The following is a 20167-nucleotide window of genomic DNA, read 5'->3' on the forward strand; positions in this document are numbered from 1 at the left end:
TTTTTTTTTTTGCTCAGAAGAAGCAGTAGAGGATATAGGAGGAGCTGGAGGAACAGTAGGCCCGTGTGTTTTCACTTCAGTATGTAAACAGCTCCTTCCTTCCTTCCTTCCTTCCTATCTCGCTGTTTCCCTCTGGCCCACAGTGAAGGCATTGTCATTGATAAAACACTCAAACAGAAGAGGTGGTAATCTGTAAACGGGCAACTTGGTTTGCTTTCCTCTCAACTGCAGCTTTGGTATTAACGCAGGACATTCTCTCATCTCGCGTTTGCTTTTTTTCATCTCTAAATCTTTGTTTCCTCCTCTGTAGATCTAACTGGGAGCTCAGGCTTTGTACTCCTTCTCTATTTATTTCACTTTCATTTCCTTGCCAAGCTTATATTGCCTTTTTGCTTTGATAAGAGCAGAGGATGTACCGACTGGAAGAAAGGAGTAGGTGGCAAGTAGTGAGAGAAATGTAGAGTTTTAAATTCAGGATTATGCTTTAATGCATAATCAGCCAAACCTGAAGAAAGTGAGAATGAAAAGAACAAGTCTTCACTGAGAGTGAGTGATGCCGTATCACTGCATTTATGTGCATTGTGCTTGCAGTGAATTTGATAGATATGCAAATTGAAATTTCAGATCAGAGGAGCTGAATGGCTGCAACATAAGTGTGTATGTGGGAGAGAAAGAGATGAAGCATGGGAGCAATGAGCCGTGAAGATGTAGGAGAGAAAGTTGGTGAGTGGAGCTGACAAATGCACAATGACAAAGGTCTTGAATTCTATCTCCGGCACCTTAATAGCTTCCTACCCACCAAATAGCGTTGACAGGGATTTGTGTTCCCATTCTAATGAACTAAAAGTCCAATAACGGTGAGTCTTTGTGAATAAATGTAACTTCAGCAGTGATCTTGTTAATTATTTACTGATTTCTTGATGCCTTTTTGATTTAAATCAGTCTGGATTTCAGCTCATGTGGCTGAAGAACGGCGGCTAAGGACTGAGTGATGCTTTTCAGGCTCTTCGGTGATCCTGAAAGTCTCTCACACAGATGTGACTGATTATTAATCAACCAGGAAATGATTGATAAGTGCCTTCAATCAGAGGAGGAAACAAGCACGCTTCTTCTTCCTTTTTATGTGCGTGTAGGTGACAGCAGACTCTGGCGTGGTTCATTAGCCTGTGATGAAAGACCCTGCTGTGGCAGCTTAACACTTCTGCCTTCACACACGGTTTGCAGTTGTGGGAGGTTAGCATTGTTTAGGAATGCATCACCATAGTGTGAGAGAGGTGTGTGTTTGTGTGCAATCACACTTGCAAGAAGAGAGGGGGCTGATGAAGCTTGCCACCCTGACTAATATATGAATATTTATGCAATTGATATATCAGTGTCTGCCAGTGAACGCAGGCTCCAGATAGCAGGAATACAAATAAGAACACTTGCCAAGTGTGTGTCTGTGTGTGTGTGTGTGTGTGTCTGTGTGTGTCTGTGTGTGTGTGTGTGTGTGTGTGTGTGTGTCGGAGACAGAAAGAAAGAAAGGCGTAGCTGACATTTACTTAGCTCATCTCCTCTAGGCTTTTTGTGCCCCACATTCAAAAGAGAGGGAGTAACACTCACTTGTTTTTTGAAACTTTTGCATGCCGTCTTTACATCTCAGCCTCCTTCAATATTTTACATTGTGCTGTTTGTTCCAGCACATGGCTAAAATAACGAGATGAGAAACACCACTGTTGTCTGAATCTACACAAGCAACCAGAAATGGTGGTACATACTGTATATATCTAGCAGCTGTTCAGTCAGATGACTAGACATCATTAGACTGGATATTTATCACATTATTTCAATATCATCAAAAAAAAAAAAATCATGTGATTTAAAGTATACATTTTTCAAATATATCTTAACATAACACTGACATACCCCTATGTGTACTGAAATAATTATTGTTCACTGTTAATTGTCAGTCCTGTTAATGCAAGGTGTAAAAACAAACCTACTTAGCGCAAATCCAATGGGAGATGGGGAACAACAACAAAAAAGTCTACAAAGTTACTTCAAAAGTTTCAGTGTTTCACCAAATCCCACTGCAGTTCAGTGGGAAAACAGTCAAACACCATAACATATGGATCTAAAGGCTGTAACTTGGGGCTATACCTACTTATTTTAGTATTCAGACTACTGATCTGTCATATTAACATCAGCTGAAATGTGTGTTTTTGCACACAATGAAGACTGTACATTTTGTCCTTCAGTACTTTCATTTCAATTGTCTTAGAAAGGGATTTTTCCAGTATTGTATTATGATGAAAAATATAAACCTATATCCTTTAAATCTGATTCCAGTGGTTGCATTGTGATTTAGCTTGAGCCCAATATTACTATTGCTGTTTTACAGGGTCTCTGCAAATGCATTTTCAACCTAATGACTGTCTGTAAACACTACAAAGAGCAAAACAAAATAAGACGGAATAAAGTCAATAACGGCAACTGAGAGACAACTGGAAAAAGAAGAAGTCGGATTTTTAAGTCTGCATGTAACGAACATTGCTGCTGATTAGTGAAATATAAATAAACTGCAGTTTCCCTCAAAGCTAAAGGGAAAATGGAGACAAATGTCAGCAGTTTACTCCACACACAGTGCCGATTATAAATAGACCGGAGGTAGGTGTTGGGGTCTGAAGGACAAATGCAATTGTAATAGATGTCAAAGGACAAGCCTATGGAGATACTAAATCTGATTAGTTTCTCTTCTCTTCTCTTCTCTTCTCTTCTCTTCTCTTCTCTTCTCTTCTCTTCTCTTCTCTTCTCTTCTCTTCTCTTCTCTTCTCTTCTCTTCTCTTCTCTTCTCTTCTCTTCTCTTCATGCAGCCTTGAGTATTCTGCAAGAGGCTTTTTTATTGTATACAAATGTATTTCACAAACTTGTAATAGTGCTGGCTTTGTCCTCAGCACAAGGACATCTGTGAGCTGATGGATATCTGAGAAGTGCTTAGCCAAACCCTCTGGGTCCTGAACAGATCCACTCATCGTTCTAGCCTTACATCTGTTCATTTAAGAGAAACTGCAAATGTGCAATAATTTAGTCTGCTTCCTGTCATAATTCTGCATGATAAGCACTAAACTAAACTCTTTTGGTTTTTTTTGCACAGTTTGACGCTCTAAGAATTGAGTTTACTGTCTACGTTAAAATTTATATCAATATGAGTCCATACTGATTTCACAATTGTAGTTTTGTTCAAAATGTTATCATTATCTTACAACTCAATTATTTCATTACAGATTAATCTGCTGTCTTTTGATGAAGTAGTTGTCTTTAAATTACTAGTTTTGTCCCAACAACAGTCAACCTCAGTATTAAGAAAGGCATAAAATACTAACTCAAATATTTGAGTGGCTCATATGGAACCAGCAGAGATATATTTTCTTCATTAGTTAGTCTGGAGATTATTTTCTCAATTAACTGATCATTATTACTGATATACCAGCTAAAATGTGAAAAATATCAAGTTGACGTCATCATGATATTTGTTATGTGCTACCAGAAGAAAAGCAAACAAATCAGAATTGACCTTTTTTCCTTTATGTTTGGTAATTACATTTCTGATAACCAAGTATTGATTATTTGACTGTTTCTTTTTCCAACACTAAGAGTTTTGTAAAAATGTATCTGCTGTGGTAATCTCAGGATGGAAGTCCTAATTATTTATGTATCTTGATTTAAAAGAAGTAAAAGTAGAAATTCCTTATTTGAAAGTTTTCCTTGAAAATGCTTCAATGACTTCACGATTTGATTTCAAATGATTTGTTTTCTCCTCATTTAGATCATCCTGCCTTCATCAGTGTGTTGTTTGAGGTCGTTTCCAGCTTTCCTTTTATACTTTCCATTGATCAGTCATATAGCTCATTGATCACCAGATACCAAGTATACAAAGCAACATTCGTAATTTTCCACTCTTGGTGTGATGGAGAATAGCTGTGTAAGGTGTGTAAAAAAAAAAAAATTACTGATCATTTCAGCTCTGCAGTGATCAATAAATTTAGACAATCAGAACTATGTCCTTATGCAGTCAGGGCAGATTGGACAATCATTCTTGGTAATGTGATGCCACAGCTTGCACTAAACAATCAATGAGGCATTGTGCCTCCCTAAAGACAGATTTATCTGTGCAGTGGAAATGTTGACCCTGTAACTTGGCGACATTGCTCCATTTATTTCTGCAGCGCCCTCCTGCAACCTCCTTCCTCTCTTCAGCCAATATGATGAGAGTGTAGTTTCCTAAAGAGACTTGGAGGAAGAGACTCGTGGGAAGTCTTTGTTGCTCGGTAATGTAAGAAGAATGTATGATACTTATTCAGCTTCGCTGTTTGTTTTCTTGCAGCAGTATTAAAGGCGTGGGATTATGTGTGGTTGTTGCTAGCTGTTGATAATAATAGACTCGCCAAAGGAGGGAGGATGAGACGGTATCCAAAACACTGTCGGTGTTGCGATCACAACACAAAAGTACCACCTCCTTATGGCGGCGCCATATTATAGCACACGAACCCTTAATCATTGCTGAACTGTTGCTTTGCTGAAAACATCTGTCTTTTATTTTAGAAAAAGAGCGACTCATCCAATAATCTCTATTGTTGTCCTCCAGTGTTATTTGTGGTCAGTCATGCTTCTGTTGAATGAAAGCCCTCCTGCTCCAGTCATTATTTTGTGCAAAGCAGCCATATGAGAAAAGCATATAAATTAAGCCTGCAAGTATTGGTAAGCACAACCGGTGTGTTTGTGTGTGTGTGGGGGGGGGGGTTTTGTAATCAGTCCCACACCTCCCAAGAAATTTGGAAGCACATCAGAACTGGAAGTGATTTTCATTCTTTCTGTTTCGCTCTCTCTCTCTCTCTCTTCATTTTTCCTCTCATTCTGCTCATTTTTCTCACCTGAGTGCACATCTAAAATGGTTTTATCACCTCTGCTCTCTTCCTCTCACCTCCTCACTTCATTTTTTACTCCCGTCACTCTCGCACCCTGACTGTAGTGTTTATGGCCCGTGCTGATTTATGCTACTTGGAGTTACTCTAATTGCCACCCCTTTGCGCCGTGAGACAGGCATGTGATGTGTGGAGCATCCAGGCCAGAGGTAATAACTGCGCCTGTCTATCTATCTGTGACATATATAAGCACGGATATTGGCAGCAGCACACTCTTGTGCACACAGCACGAGGCGAAGCCTTTGTGATACTGCTGCTCAGCACTCAGATCCACGTTAATTATTACCCATGAAATTACAGGGAAATTACTGCTTAACGGTTGGCATTACATTTCATGGGTGCCACATTTACACTGTGGCAGCTGTTTGTGTGTTTGTGCAGAGTGCGTTTTATGTACATTGAAGAAGGCAGCCAGATGAAAGTCTGAATGTTATTTACTGCTGCGCTGGAAATGTGTGAGCGTCCGTGCCTCTGCACATTTCGACCTTACATCTCCTGTGATCTCTTTTCATTTGCTGTATCAAATGGCTGCAAGTTTCTTGCAGTTATCTAGCAGTTGCTATCTAGGTTGGTCATTTATTCTATAGAGCAGCAGTAGACTGGTATATGAACATAGGAGAGCTGGCAGACACAGAAGATGACAAAGATCCTCAGCTGGACTCAAACCAGGCTGCTCCATAGTCTGTTGAGCTGTTGCTTAAATTACCTGTATTACAGTTGGTTGCTGGTCAGTCAGTCAAAATAACTGTAGTTGTGTTGCACCTTTTGTTCTGGTTACTGCAATACAATCTGCTTTACAGATGAATGACAAGCTTATGATAAGACACTTCAATTAATCGCAGTGCAATACATTGAAATTAAGCCGTGTTTTACTGTCAATAATACAAAAACAGTGAATGAATAATGGCTGCAAGCTTTCTAATGAAAACACTGCCAGCCTTTAAAGAGAAATGCCAAACACCATCCACTGATGAAGACCTTGAGATGCAGTTGAAATCTCTGGTAAAAGCTAGGAAGTTGACCAATTAGTTGCTGCCTTTCAAATAGGGAGCTATAAATAATTCCACAATGTAAAGCTGTACCAAGTCTGATGAATTACTAAACCCGTGAGCTAATGTACAAAAAACTACTGGTGCAACAAAGCATTGAAAATGTCTTAGTCATTACATATCTTAATCACAACTCTTTTAAAAACAGGATTTAAGTGATTTTCATCAAAAAAGTATGTTAATATAATAATATCAGCTGACATATATTGACCAGATTAAACTCCCAAATATCAATGTCACTACCATTAGCAAATATCCTGTATCGGTCAGGCCGTAACACAAGCAGTTCCTATTCCTGCTTGCTTTAGCAGTTACATGAATCATGCTCTAGCAACACTAATTCTTTAAATGATGCCAAGCCTCCTTTCTATAAACTAAACATCAGTCCATTATTGAGTGTGTGTCCAGGTCATAGACCCAGACAGGGCACTCTTACTACCAGGTTAGGCCACAGGAAGCTATGGATCAATCAGACAGTCTCATTCTAATAGACTGTTTGGGTTTAATATGAGTGTTCACCTGCTCTAATGGACCTGGCTGTCACAGGAAGGACACGGAGATTTTGCTCTAAGATGTGTGTACTGCGAATGGAGAGGCAGACTGAAGAGTCTGCTCACTCCCTGAATGTGAATCACCTTCGTAATAGTTCCCTTCCCTTTGTGAGCCAGCCCTGTCTGTTTTTGTCTGACTGTCTGTGTGTGTGTGCGTGCGTGTGTGTGTGTGTGTGTCTGTCTCTCTTTAGAGTGCCAGATTTGTAGTTGCAGGACGGTCACCTTTGCAGTAAAATCTGCCTTATTGGAAATGGAACGGGCCAACAACCTGCGGTCTATTGTCCTCGGCGGCAGGCCTTTGTGTATTGCTGAAAGTTTTAGGGGCCTCACAATGAGACGTCCGGTCCGCAGAGGTGGCACAGATGTTTAGCCAATCGGAGCCTTTGGCAGCTGTAACCATGGTTACCAGATGTTCTCATCACACCGGTCTTACATTTCTCATTCTTGCACAGTCAGAGAGAAAAGAGCTGAGGCGGCCTGTGTTTAGCCAAGAGGCAGTATTTCATATAGATCTCTCGCTGTCTGTGAAGGCTGAAGGCACTGAAGCATTTCCTGCCACTTTTAATGGACTTCTATTCAACTTTCAGGTCCTCATCCACTTTTATAGCTCTGCCTTTTACCCCTGAAATCCTCATTCACTTCACAGAAGCCCTTTCTGTCCTCTTTACACAGTCAGCCATGCAGCACCCTGTTGGCCTTCGCAGATATCCTCAGAGACACGACTGGTATTTGAATACGAATGCTGCTCTGAGTGGTTTATTTTTGAATGCTTCTTGAGCTCAAGTTGTGACGTTGCGTTTGTGTAGATGCGTGTGAGCTTTATTGATTTGAAGTTTACAATATCATTGCCGCCGCCCGCCCCAGCCCTCCATCGATCCGGCTCTCCCATCTGTGCTCCGAATGTTTGTTGTGGTTTTGGGTGAGATTTAAATGGCTGGAAGAGAAAAATAGTTTTGGGATGCCGAGGTAATATCTGTGTGCTGGGCACGAGGGGTGTTTTCAAGGCCACACAAACACTTCCAATCTGGCTCTAGGTGCGCACACTGTGCGGGAAGCAGATTATTGAGTGGTGATACTCCGGTTTCCAATAAATAAAAAAAAATTAACAGTTTTTCTCTCTCTCTCTCTCTCTCTCTCTCTTGCTTCTGGTTCCTTGTCTAACACTAATCTCAAAAGTGTTGAAATAATTCTACATCAACCACAGCTTAGATGTACTGTCGCACTTTAGCACTTTAGCAAACGAGTAAAATGGATCTACAAACTGGTTTCTGGTGTAGATAAGTGAGATGACTCCACGGCTGGCATAAATGTGAGTGATGAGCACACTGCAGCCCTGGATGAAAACAAAGTGATGTGGTTTGAGTGGGGAACTGAACTTACAATTTTTTTTTTATTATTTTTTTTTTTTTTGGTCAAATTAACCAAGGTCGAAATTTAATTTACAAGCGCCACTGTTAATTTGATGTTGTAAAGCACACAAAGAAAATGGGCTTATAAATGGCAGTTACAAAAGGTTCTCCCACCTCCAGTTCCCTTTAGTAGCTGCTCACACCTTTGTCTTCCTCAGCAGGGCTGTCACGATCATGGCATTTCAGTGGATGATTATTTCTCCCCCAAGCAACTGTGATTAAAGTTTAGTTTTTTTTTAAATTTTGTTAGCATAAGCCTAATCATAGTTTTGATAACACGCCTTATGACGAAGAAGAAGAGACATTTGTTGACACTGAACATTGAAATAAATAAGTTAAAATTTCCGTTTGACCTTTTTGGCTTTATAAACAAAAATTGCACAGTACAGACATAAATAAGAAATGTATTGTACAAAGCCTATTACTGAAGTATACAAAAATGACAGTGAGCCATTATCAAAGTGGACATTGCCCAATGTTGGTGCTAACTCCTCACTCATCTGCCTTTAAACCAGAGCAGAAGAAGGGGGTGTGTTGAGATGACATCTTGAAAAGAGCGCCAGTCAAACTCAAACAGTGGAAAATGACTTGGAAATGGTGATGGAAATATGACATTTCTCTTAGTTTCATCCAGCTGAATGGAAATGATTCTACCTATTATACAAATTGATTGCAGTCAGCTCAAATAATTGCAATCAGGCGATTATGTAATAACTGTCACAGGCCTGCTCCTCAGCAGATTGAGTGTTTCCAGTTGTCATAGAGTTATAAATGTTCAAATTTGCAATTTTCCGAGCTCTTGAAGGACTTTTGGACTGATTTCAAAAATGGATCTTGGGGTGAATGTAATGTAATGAAACCGTGTCGCTGTTTCAAGAGCTCAATGTCAACCTATCAAATGAGGATTGTGTACTGTCTTCATGTGTACTTTACCACAGTGCTGTTCACATTCCTCTGAAGTACAACTTGGAGGGCTTCTATTTATGTTACAGGGACAGCATTGTACCAAACTAACACACACACACACACACACACACACACACACACACACACATACATACTCACACACTCTCTTTCTCTCTCTCTCTCTCACATTTGTAATTGGCAAAGCTTTGACACGTACAAAACTAAGGTGTGCGATAATAAAATTAAGGCTTCATACTCTGCAATATCATCCTGACGTGAAACATACTAGGTCTCTGCAGTGGACACAGTTGTTCCTAAACAGGCCACTTTGTCCTCCTCTTTCATAATAGAATCAGTTTCTTTTCATTTCTTTTCTTAATTTATGTCAAACATAAATACTATTATGGACATTGTATATAACATTAAGTACACAAACATTTTGTCTTCAGTACCAGGGCTCAGCTATGGTTACAAGCTTTGGGTACTGAGCAAAGAAAGAGATGTCACTTGCAAATGGCTGAAATCAGTTTCCTTTGGAGCTCCGACATCCGGAGGCAGCTCAGAATAGAGCCGCCACTCCTTCACGTCAAAAGGAGCCAGTTGAGGTGGTTCGGGCATCTGCTGAGGACGCCTCTTGGGCGCCTTCCATTGGAGGTTTTCCAGCCATGTCCATCAGGAGACCCTGGTGTAGACCCAGAGCACGCTGGGGGGATTATATATCTCACCTGGCCTGGTGAGATAGGAGATGCCTTGGGACCCTCCCCCCCCAGATACAGCTGGGGAGAGGGAGGTCTGGTCTGGGGTAACGTGCTCGACCTGCAGCCGCCGCGACCCGACCTTGGACAGGCGGAATAACATTTTTAACATGGTACCTCTCTGAGTTATGAAAGCTGGGGTTCTTTGTGCACAGCTGGGTAGCTCATATCTACCGACAGCATGTGAGGTGTTTGGGAACATTATTAAATTGTAGCATTTCAGGAACCGCTATCAAAATCAAGGAATCAGTACCGGTATTAAATATTTTGGAATGATACCCAGCTCCAGTCATTGCTTGCTATACTTTCATTGGAAGTTGCATCATGATCACTGCCTCCTTAGTGAAAGATTTTTTAAATTTTTTTTTAATTATGATTTAAAAAAGCAAATTGGGAATGACACCAACAAAGGGAAATATTGTGACATGGTTTTTCTTCAGACGTCTTAGTACCTACTGCTTTCCCTGTATTTCACTGCTTTGATGGTTTTCTGTCGCTTATCTCCTTCTCTGTCTTTAAACTGGAGTCTCTCCTTCTCTCTATCTCTCTTTTTTTTAATGATGTGCTTGAGTGATGCTAATGAAGGGTTCTTGCGCCACTCCACAGTCTCTTCTCCTACGTTCCCTTTTTTCTCCTTCTCTCCATCTGCCTGCTTGATCTGAAGAGATTCTTCTACTTTAGTTATGAAACTCCCTGCGGGTGATTCTGAAGGAAAGCTCGGATGACTTTCCTCATTTCTGCCGACCTCGTGATATGATGGATGGAAATGTTTAGAAGGCCTGACTGTTTCTGGTGGACTGTGTGTCTGAGTGGCTCAGAGTTAGTAGTCAGGAGGGAGTGCTTGGTACCAGGGTAGATGGTGTAAAAGTGTGTAGCTGGCCTGTGGACATAGGACGGTGTGTGTGTGTGTGTGTGTGTTTATGTGCTCTTACTGTACACGCACACACACACACACACACACACACACACACACAGGTGTGTGCAGTACACCTGTGTGGAGCAAGTGAAGTCTGGTGTGAAGGACGGACCAATATGATGATCTGCAATCTCTGGGCCAGTTCTCTCGTGCTGGGATTTGGAGTTGCAACCAAAACACTTTTTATTTAACTTCTATTCTATACAAAATCTTAAATTATTGGTTAATAAATCCATTAATTGATCTAGAGGCAACTTTAATTTTATAGATTAAAGTCATTTATCAAACAAAAATGATATAAAATGGCCAGTTCCTTTTTCTCAAAATATTTCATATAATTTGAAAGTGAACACCTCTGAATTTTGGAATCAGATTGAAACAGAAATTTGCATACTATTCCCTCATTATTAAAATGTATAAACTAAACAATCAATTGAAAAAAATTCGACAAAAAAGACAGATTACAGATCTTCATTTAAGTTGCATGCAGCCCTCAGTTATAGTAATTAACATAAAATATTTTTGTATTAACAATGAATCTAATGACATACAGCAGTTAAAAAAAATGTGAGGCACTATAGATGTTTCGATATGTCTGGAATCAATAGGATCTGATCACACTCGATTGGGGATTCTCTCCAGTCATTGCATCCTACTGGGCGGAGACCTTAGCTGATGTTGCTACAACTGTTTGTGTCAAAAAGCTTGACTTCATCACTCTGCCGTAAAACCTCTACGTTTATCACAGCACCAAACTTAAGACTGACAATGTTACCAACCAGCTGGTGAACATTATGGAACATTTAGCTGCACAAAAAACACATATTTCCCTCTGGAAGTAAAATGTGAGGGAATATTAAAACATCTGACTTGCAATCAAAAGGCTGAGACCTTCAGCATATAATGCCTGTTTGAACTGAAGTGCACGAGATGTTGTATCTTGATGACACTTCAATATAGTTGTGCAGTAGTTGAAGATACACTGTGGAGTTTTGAGCAAGGAATGTACACAAGGACACAATAAAGCAAACTCGTGCAATTCACATCATGCAATTTAATGCTATCTTGCTAATCAACAATTGTGATGCTAACAATGCACCAACAAATGTAGAAGCAGACCAACGTGGGTTACATGGGTGTAAACTATTTAAAATAACCCTCCCTTGTTGCAGTTTTTTTTCTCAAACAGACCTTTACACTATTTGTTCATAGACTTTTCTCCTTTTCCCCCCCAAGACCATATGAATTCATCATCATCACCTCGCCAAACCACTTTTAGTTGCAGCACAATTTTAAAATCTCTACTGCTGTCTGCTGGGTAAGAAGGAATTTTAGTTTATGACCCCTCTCTGTCTCTTTCAGTTAAAATAACTATCCCATGATAACTGCAGCCAGCCCTGTTTACCTCATTTATTCTGGCTCTACCCTCTCATCTTTTAGCCCTTCCTGCATTCCTTCATTGTGCTCTTCTGCCATTCGTTAATCTCGTGCTTCATTTTTTCCCCCCTCATTTTACTATCCTTGATCCCTGTCTTCATCCCTCTGCCCCACAGTCCTGATCCCCATCCATCTCTGTTATATCTCCCTCCTCTGCTCTTCCTTTCTTTCATCCTCTAAGCTGGTGTTAGATGTGCCCAGTCTGGTTAGCCGGAAGGTTAGAGGATCAGATAATCAAGAGGCTCCCCCTTCCTCCAGGCTGGGACATACATGTGTATGTGCCGTCAAATAGAAGGAATGTATCTGGGGAAACGGTTTGTGACCCCAGTGCTTTGTTAAGGCCGGGCAGGCAAACAATTAAGCAGCTAAGTAATTGGCAAAGTATAACCCAAGCACACAAAAGACTTCCTGTTCTACTTCTGACCTTTGAACTCCGTTTGTGACTGCTGCTCCCCGCATGGTAACGGCAGAATGAAAGTATGTCAGCAGCAATTGTTCTCAGACAAGAGAAAGGACAGAGTCAGAAAGGGATGTGGAAAAGATCGGTGCTGATTTTGGACTGAACATCCCCAAGGGAGCAGAGCAAAGGGGACTGTGGGAAATGGAAAATGCGAGAAAGAAAGAAAGAAAGAAAGAAAGAAAGAAAGAAAGAAAGAAAGACTCAAACACTTCCACGAATAAAAAACATTGGGAGTGTTTGGGTTTCATTGGAGAAGATAGGGGAAGATTGACATAGCTTGCAGGGGGAAGCTTCAACAACACTGACAAGATATAACAAGAAAGGAGTGGGTGAATTGTTTTTCATGTATAGAGAAAAAGCTTGGCAGGGTTTTCTGAGTCCTTGAAAGCAATTTCCCAGAGCAGAATGAGATCTAGATGGAGAGAGAAGGAGAGGGAGGTATAGATAGGAGGGAGAGCTCAATAGGGACCGTGTATGAGCACTTGAGACATCAGGTTCATCTGTGGTTGTTGGTCATATGACCTCAAATCGTTACAGTCAATGCCAGGAAATTGCCAACTTTTTCTGTCCTGTGGATGGGAATGGCTCATTTGGTTTTCCTAATTCACTTATTTTTAATGATTGCAGTTGTTGGACTTCCTACAAATGAAAACCTTGTCTGAAATATGAGCTCTATGAATCTGGGATGATGCAGATCAGTGGCATGTCAGCAGTGTACTATCTGACATTTGTACCTCATGACCTTGGGCAGTCTGGTCGTCCCTAAGCCCCGAGCCAGGGGAGAGAGGAATTATTTGCTCTGCACCTGCAGTGGAAATGTGTGGAAAAAAGGTTTGGTCTGTGTTATCCTTCTGAGCCAAACGGGTAGAGGTGAGGATACAGTTTCTCTGGCTCAGCTCTATCCCACAGCGTGAGCTGGTGTGCATTTGATTGGCGAGGCACTTTTTTTTTCTTTATCTCAGTTTATCTGTGATTTATCTGCTTCAGCAAGGCAGAAAGGACAAGCAGGTCACTGCTACTGTAGCCAGCTGTTTTTGCCACTTGCCAAGACAGCGTGTGCGTGTGTGTAGTAATATTAAAGTTAGCTGATACTAAATTGCATTTGATCAAAAACATAAGAACGTTTGTGGGAAATAATCCTGTTCACTTTCTTGCTGGTTAGCTGCCTGACAATGTCAAGATGATAACAAGACTCCAGGGAGTTACTGGCCCAGACAAGAAATAGTTCAGGACGTATCACCTGATAGGACAGCAACATATTATTCTTACATTTTAAGTTTTTGTAAGGATTTACTGAGCAAGATACAACATGCTAAATTGTAGGCTGGCTGGTAAGTTTTTGTACACTTTTGGTCAGAGCCAGGCTGGCGTTTCTCTGCTTGCTTTCAATGTTTAAGCTGAAATAACATTCAAATTCTTGCAGAGAATTAGATAAGCATGTGGATTATCTAAAATGTCAAATATTTGATTTAAGATCTACATTCTTAAGAGTTTTTAACCGTATGTAAAATGTACAAAAAAAAATATCAAAAGAATATCCTGTTCGGACTTCCAAACATAAAATCTTCCACTGTCACGTTTTGTCACAACCATCAGCTGAATATTTAAAGGCCTTCACTTGATAATATAAAATGGAGAAAAGGAGGAAGTTCTCACAATTATGAGGCTGGAATTGAAAATGGTTGGAGTTTTTGTTTAGAAATAAAAATCAGTGCTTCAAAAATTACTCATCAGTTCATCTACTCATACTCCTCTCGTGTCCCATCCCACTGGAAATGGTGTCCTTAACATTATACAAATAATGGCATGGCTTGAACTTGGATGATTTAAAGTGAAGCACACTTATCAACATGTAGAATATGTCTGAATGTATTGTGTTACAACTCTAACAGTGTTTCTGACGAAATTATTATTATTGTTTTGTTTTTTTTATCTGCAGTCATCTGATTCTTCCCCTGTCTCCCTCTGCTCTCCATTATCAGGCTGCTGCTGACTTTGCTAAGGCCCACCTGCCAGAGGCTCTGCGCCAGCAGCTACTGACCTATGAACGGGACAAAGAGCGAGACAGAGAAAAAGACAAGGAGAAAGATGAAAAAAAGGACAGGGTCAGCCTCTCCTATCCTTCCATCCTGGAGCAGCAGATACTGACTTTGGACAGAGAAATACTGGACAAGCTCTCTGCCACTTACAATGAAGCAGGTGTGTATTTGTTAAGCGCCACAACTGCCAGTAAAAACATGCACACATAATGTTAGACCTGATATATTCTAGTGCATCTATGCAAAATGTATGTTTTTGCTTGTTTGCTGATATTCTACAGTGGATTTAATTAACATTGATCTAAATGTGTGCATACAGTTTGTCAGCTTGAATGTGTGACCACAAAAACTACAGGGCATACAGATGGATTTAGGGTATCAGTGTTGCTCATTACTAGAGACATAGTAAGAAGAACAAGGGTTGCTTGCAGCAATGTTTTTAAAGACCCCCTTTAATGCTGCATGCAAACTATTATTTTCTACTCCACTGTTTCACTTGACTGTTGTTGAATCGTGACTGTCAGCAGCCCAAGGCCTTGCTTATTCAGCTGTTTAAATACAAGTTGATCTTCACAAGGCTTGTAGTCATTATCTCTGAAGGGATGTGGGGAGCGATGGGTAACGTTAGAGATAGTGATGGATCGAAAGAGGTAGGAGAAGGGTCAGAGGGACGGATGCATATGTGGAAGAGGGACATTTTGCTAGTAAGAGCGATACAGCATAGAGGAGTGGGAGACCAGGACGACAGGCAAAATGAAGACAAAAATGATAAGGGCTGAGAAAATGGTAAGGGTAGACAGGAAAGGGCCAAACAGAGAACGACACATTCAGTCGATGGGGAGAATGAAAACCTGGACACAAAACCTGATGATAAAGTGCGATCTGAATGCACCAGAACAACCTAGGGGGGGAGAGGAGGAGGAGGAGGAGGAACAGGAGCAGCAGCAGGAGGAGGAGGAGGAGGAAACAAAAAGCATAGACTGAAAGGCAGAGACATGCAGGCTTTATTTATATAGATATTTGACCAGATTCATAGAATAAATAATAAGAGAAGGCCAAGAACATATGGAGACTAAATCATTGTTGGTTTATTTATCATAAGGGGAGAGAGTTCAAATATAGATTAGAAGATTATTACATGGTCGAACTGTAGTGACATGCTGCAACCTCAAGAATTCAGTGTCCCTGTGGAAGCTCATTTATCCTTCCGGTTCTCTGATTAAACTCTCAGATGAGTGAGTAAACACAGGAGAGAGACAGAGTCGCAGTGGCTAGGTTTTGGTTTCCAGAGTAACTAATGAGGGAAATATACAGCGCTGTCATCCTTAAGGGGAAAGTCTGGTTCTAAACAGCCTGGTTTTTAGCTTCAAAGTTTCGGCTATATTTAAAGATTAACTCACCAAGTTCATTGCAAAGATTTCATAAAACAGCAACACAGCTAAATAGGGCAAGAAATATATTGGTTAGGTAATCAAACAGGTCTTAAACAGACACCCAGGTAAAATTCTTTTTGGCGTCAAGTTCAATTAAAAGAGACTAAAATAATATGTAATTTTAAAATGTTTTGGTAGCCATCATCATGTCACCTCGTTCTCAGATGTTCGCAGTTACTTTGGTGACTTCACCGTTTTCATAACCAACATATAGGACGGTCAAAACTATGAAGAAACACACTCAAGCTGGAATACACAGGATTTCCCCGTAAGAGCGTACAATTAGATTGCAAGTCTGAACAGCACAAATAAAAACCTGCATGTGACTCCCATGTAAGTTAGTGAGGGGGTCGCTGGTATGAAAGAGCCATTGAGAGGGCCTCCCATCCTCGTGAGAATGATGGGTCATATGATACTCTGATTGTTAAAGAGGAGAATTAGAATATGCCGACTGGGACGCCCAGTCTAGAGGCAGCAGCTGATTATTACCTCTCAGAGAAGGTTGACGTCCTGCAGCTGCATCACCTTTTTGTTACACTCTCCTGCTCTTAATCTCTTCATCCTCTTTTAGCCTTATCCTCCTCCCCCTTGCTGCAGATAAGCATCAGCTTTCTGATCTACGTTGCTCTCAAAACTCCCACAAAGTAAATCTCCCCTCCTGATCCCTCTGCCTTTTCCTCTTCTTAAGCTACATGACCTGTTGCATCCAGACTCTCTCTCTGTTCTCATCTTTTTCTTATCCCTCTGTCCCTCATTTGGACAGCACAGCAAGAAAGACGGATACCCTATAGATAAACTTACAGTAAAGCACCATTGCAATCTAAAGCTCCGGTGTCATCTAGTCCGAGCATTGGACATGCAGGCATTGAAGTTGCTGCAGCGTTTGTCCTAGCTTTCTTGTCAGCGTCCCAGGGGGATCTGCTGATCAGGTAATTGTTGTGCATTCTCATCCCTGTATCTGATTCAACAATCGCATCGTTTAGGGTGCACTGCTCCCTGCTTTCTCTTGTAATCTGGGCCCAAATTAAGCTGGCAGGGAGGGGAGAGTGAGAGAGAATAGAGAGAGACACTCTCAATTCAGCTCCCCGTCCTCAGGATGGCAGCGTATCAGATTTATCCCCCAGTTCATTCATCCCTCTGTTGTTTATCAGCGAACATAAGCGCTTGAAAGAAAGATAAGGGAGATGGAACTTTGATGCATTGCCTGGGAGCTTAGAGTCTATTATGGAAACAGTCTCCTTAATGCGGTGTGGTATTCTGCTTGCACTAACCTTTATGTAGCTGTGTGACATATCTCAGCACACGATTGCAAGCACACAAAAGTGTACAGTCGTCCAATAATCAGTAGTTATTGTTGCAAGCAGCAATATAGAGACCAGGCAATCTCAGTTTAGCCAGTTGAGAGGATTGTGTATAATGAATTCAAGGGTAGTTCAGGTTAGGATTAGGACACAAGGAGATAAATTCATGGAAATATGTGTGAAAATATGTTGTGCACCTAATATACTTAGTACACCGTCATCTGTTTTCAGAAAGAGAAAAATACAACTAAAAAAGGGTAAATATATTCTTTATAAAGCAGGCATTAAACATAGTGTATAGCCTACTGTATTTATTCATTGCATTGTGAAGTATTGTTTTATAGACAGGTGACATAAAGCATGTCAGTGACCATGTCGAGGCACGAAGCAACATGAATGCACTTTGCATCATTTCAGTGTCAAACTGGCAAAAGTTAGAGCTGCCAGAAAGCAGAAGCAGAAGATTTCAGAAATTAAATATTTGCCGGACCAAAGGAAGTTTCCTACCTCGGTAACAGAGAACAGAAAACAGAGAGTGTTTCAGACTATTGATACTGTAAAACTGTATCAGTATACAATAGAGCTGTAAGAAAATATTGATACACTTTAATATTACCATATGATGTTTTGGGATACCGTATTGAGTCTCAAAAAGACTAAAGATTTTTAATTAACAGTTAACTTCATGGAAGAGAGTGGTTCATATTGTATTGTGTTTAAATCGCTGACTGCGATATAGCAGTGCTGAAATCTACCTTCAACCATTGTTACATTGTTCAACATAAACTAATACAGGGAGTATTCTGCTAGCCCACAGCTCGAGTGAACTGTATATCACCTCTTGTGCAAAAACCAAGTCTGTTTGCCGTAGTTTGTTTACACTCTTCAGTGATTGCTGTTTGTTTGTGGCTCCAAATATTGACGCCAGCGCTTGCCCTCCACCCCTCCACCTCTCCAGCTTTCCTGCTTCCAGCCTTCCAGCCTCCATTCCGTGATTAAGTGTCATCAAGCTTATTTCTTACTTCTGCGTGTTTTTTGTAGTTTATATTTACTGTCTCTATCTGGTAATTACCATACAAAGTAATTCCACACCGAGTGTCCTCTTTCCACCATGTGTCAAATTTCAAGATTCTCATTACAGTGGAGGCAGGTCAGAAAAGTTTGTCATTAATTCATTATTTATTTGACTGTAGTGGACCGTTCTGGTCAGATCCCGGTGATTCACACTTTGGAAATGCACACTGAAACTACAGCAGCATGATCTTAACTTTATCTGACTACTGCAGTACATAACAGTGCAGCCAGGGAGATTGTTGACATTTTGTTCGTGTGTGTGAATGTAGTTAGTCATTTTAATCAGTATTTTGATCATAATAAGACTGAACACAAATGTTGAATTGTGTGTGTCTGTTTTTTTTTTTCTAAACCTCTAATTTACTGACTGCTGTGATTGTGGCGATCATAAACTGTAGCTGATAGCCGTTGTTTCTTCTAGTAGCTCTACAACCAAATCATTTCTCAAACCAAATATGTTTGCAGCAGCTCATTCAAACTCTTCACTGTTTCGTTCACCTTTTTTCTGCAGCAGAGAGCAACGCTGATGGATCGGTGGTGCCACCAAATATTTACACCAGCACTTGTCTTACATCCCCGGGTGTAGATGTAGATTCACTTTTTTGTTTCAGTCTTGCATGTCATCACACTGTATATTTTCTGACTCTAATTGAAGCCGATGCCTGTTGTTTTGAGTGTGTGTCGCTCTGTGGTTCACTTTCTCACATCGGTGTGTTCAAATGTTTCCTTGAGGTGTTACAGACAGCTGCTGTATCCAGCTGTCACATTAATAAAGGGTGTGTGTGTGTGTGTGTGTGTGTGTGTGTGTGTGTGTGTGTGTGTGTGTGTGTGTGTGTGTGTGTAAAAAATGAAATGCTACTTGGACTCGAGTTCAATTACATGAAAGAAGACACAAAAAGATGACGATAATGTGCCATTTTTAAGTTTCATTATTGTCCCGGACAGACAAAAGTCCCCTGAAAAACATAAAGAACATAATGTTGAACATTTGACAAGGACCAAATTTGTTTGACAGGCTCTGACAGTTTTGTTATATAACAGCACAGCTCATCATTGCAGTTCTTGGCAGCTGACTATTAAATGTCTAATGCTTCAGTTCCCCGAGCTCACCAAGGAGACTTTTCAGAGCGGTTTCTGCACACTGCAGGACCATTAGAGAGCGAAAGGAAAAGTTGGTGAGTTTTTCATTATGAATTCTCCATAGTTTTACACTGTAAGTTTCAAATCTGTGCCCGATTGACATTGGATCTAAAAGAGTTGTTCCAGTCTGTGAGGCCTCGAGGCACAATGCTTTGCATTTTTCTGCATGCTGTTGGTTGTGTGAACGGAGAAGACATTTTCTTAAAGGTTAATGCCACCAACTTTCAGGTATTTGGGACTCCTGAAGTTCATAAAGTCTTTGGTGGCTCCGAAGACTACTCGGGTTTGTTTGATTGCCTCAAGTGTGCCTTCAGGGTCAATTATGGGAGCTCAGGTTGAGGCTGAAGAATACAAATTAGAAAATGACTAAATCTGTTAGTGTAGAGTTAAAGAAGTGATCTTAGCAGACCTCTGTGGGGCCTACTCAGCTCTGCTTCAGGCTATATTTGTCACTACTCACATAACACACCCAGCACTCCAACCAAAGTATTGGAGGGTGAGTTGCACTTTGGGTAATGCAAGTATCAAAAAGAGGCCATAAGAAAAGACCATCTCCGGCTCTGCTGCACTGATTTGGATTTTTTTTTTTAAATAACTTTCCACCATGAGTCCCACAAAGTTAAGGAATGCAAAGCTAAATTGGAGGAGTGCTCTTTTAAACCAGTTGCCATAACAATCTTGCATAATTAGAAGAAATATTTTAATTCTTAGTTCTGTCAAATCATTGTTTCTATAG

The 20167-nt window shown here is 40.6% G+C and overlaps 1 protein-coding gene across 1 annotated transcript in view; it reads left to right on the forward strand.

The window, feature by feature from the left end:
- Window positions 1-20167, forward strand: part of ppm1lb (protein phosphatase, Mg2+/Mn2+ dependent, 1Lb) — a 43810-nt gene that overhangs the window by 16553 nt on the left and 7090 nt on the right. The window contains exon 2 of the mRNA XM_069148209.1: window positions 14427-14643. Coding sequence (XP_069004310.1) covers window positions 14427-14643 — 217 coding nt within the window. The remainder of the gene's footprint in view (window positions 1-14426; window positions 14644-20167) is intronic.

This window comes from Embiotoca jacksoni, unplaced genomic scaffold, assembly GCF_022577435.1.
Source record: "Embiotoca jacksoni isolate LCO1_2020_lvr unplaced genomic scaffold, fEmbJac1.0.p SCAF_14, whole genome shotgun sequence".
NCBI lineage: Eukaryota > Metazoa > Chordata > Actinopteri > Embiotocidae > Embiotoca > Embiotoca jacksoni.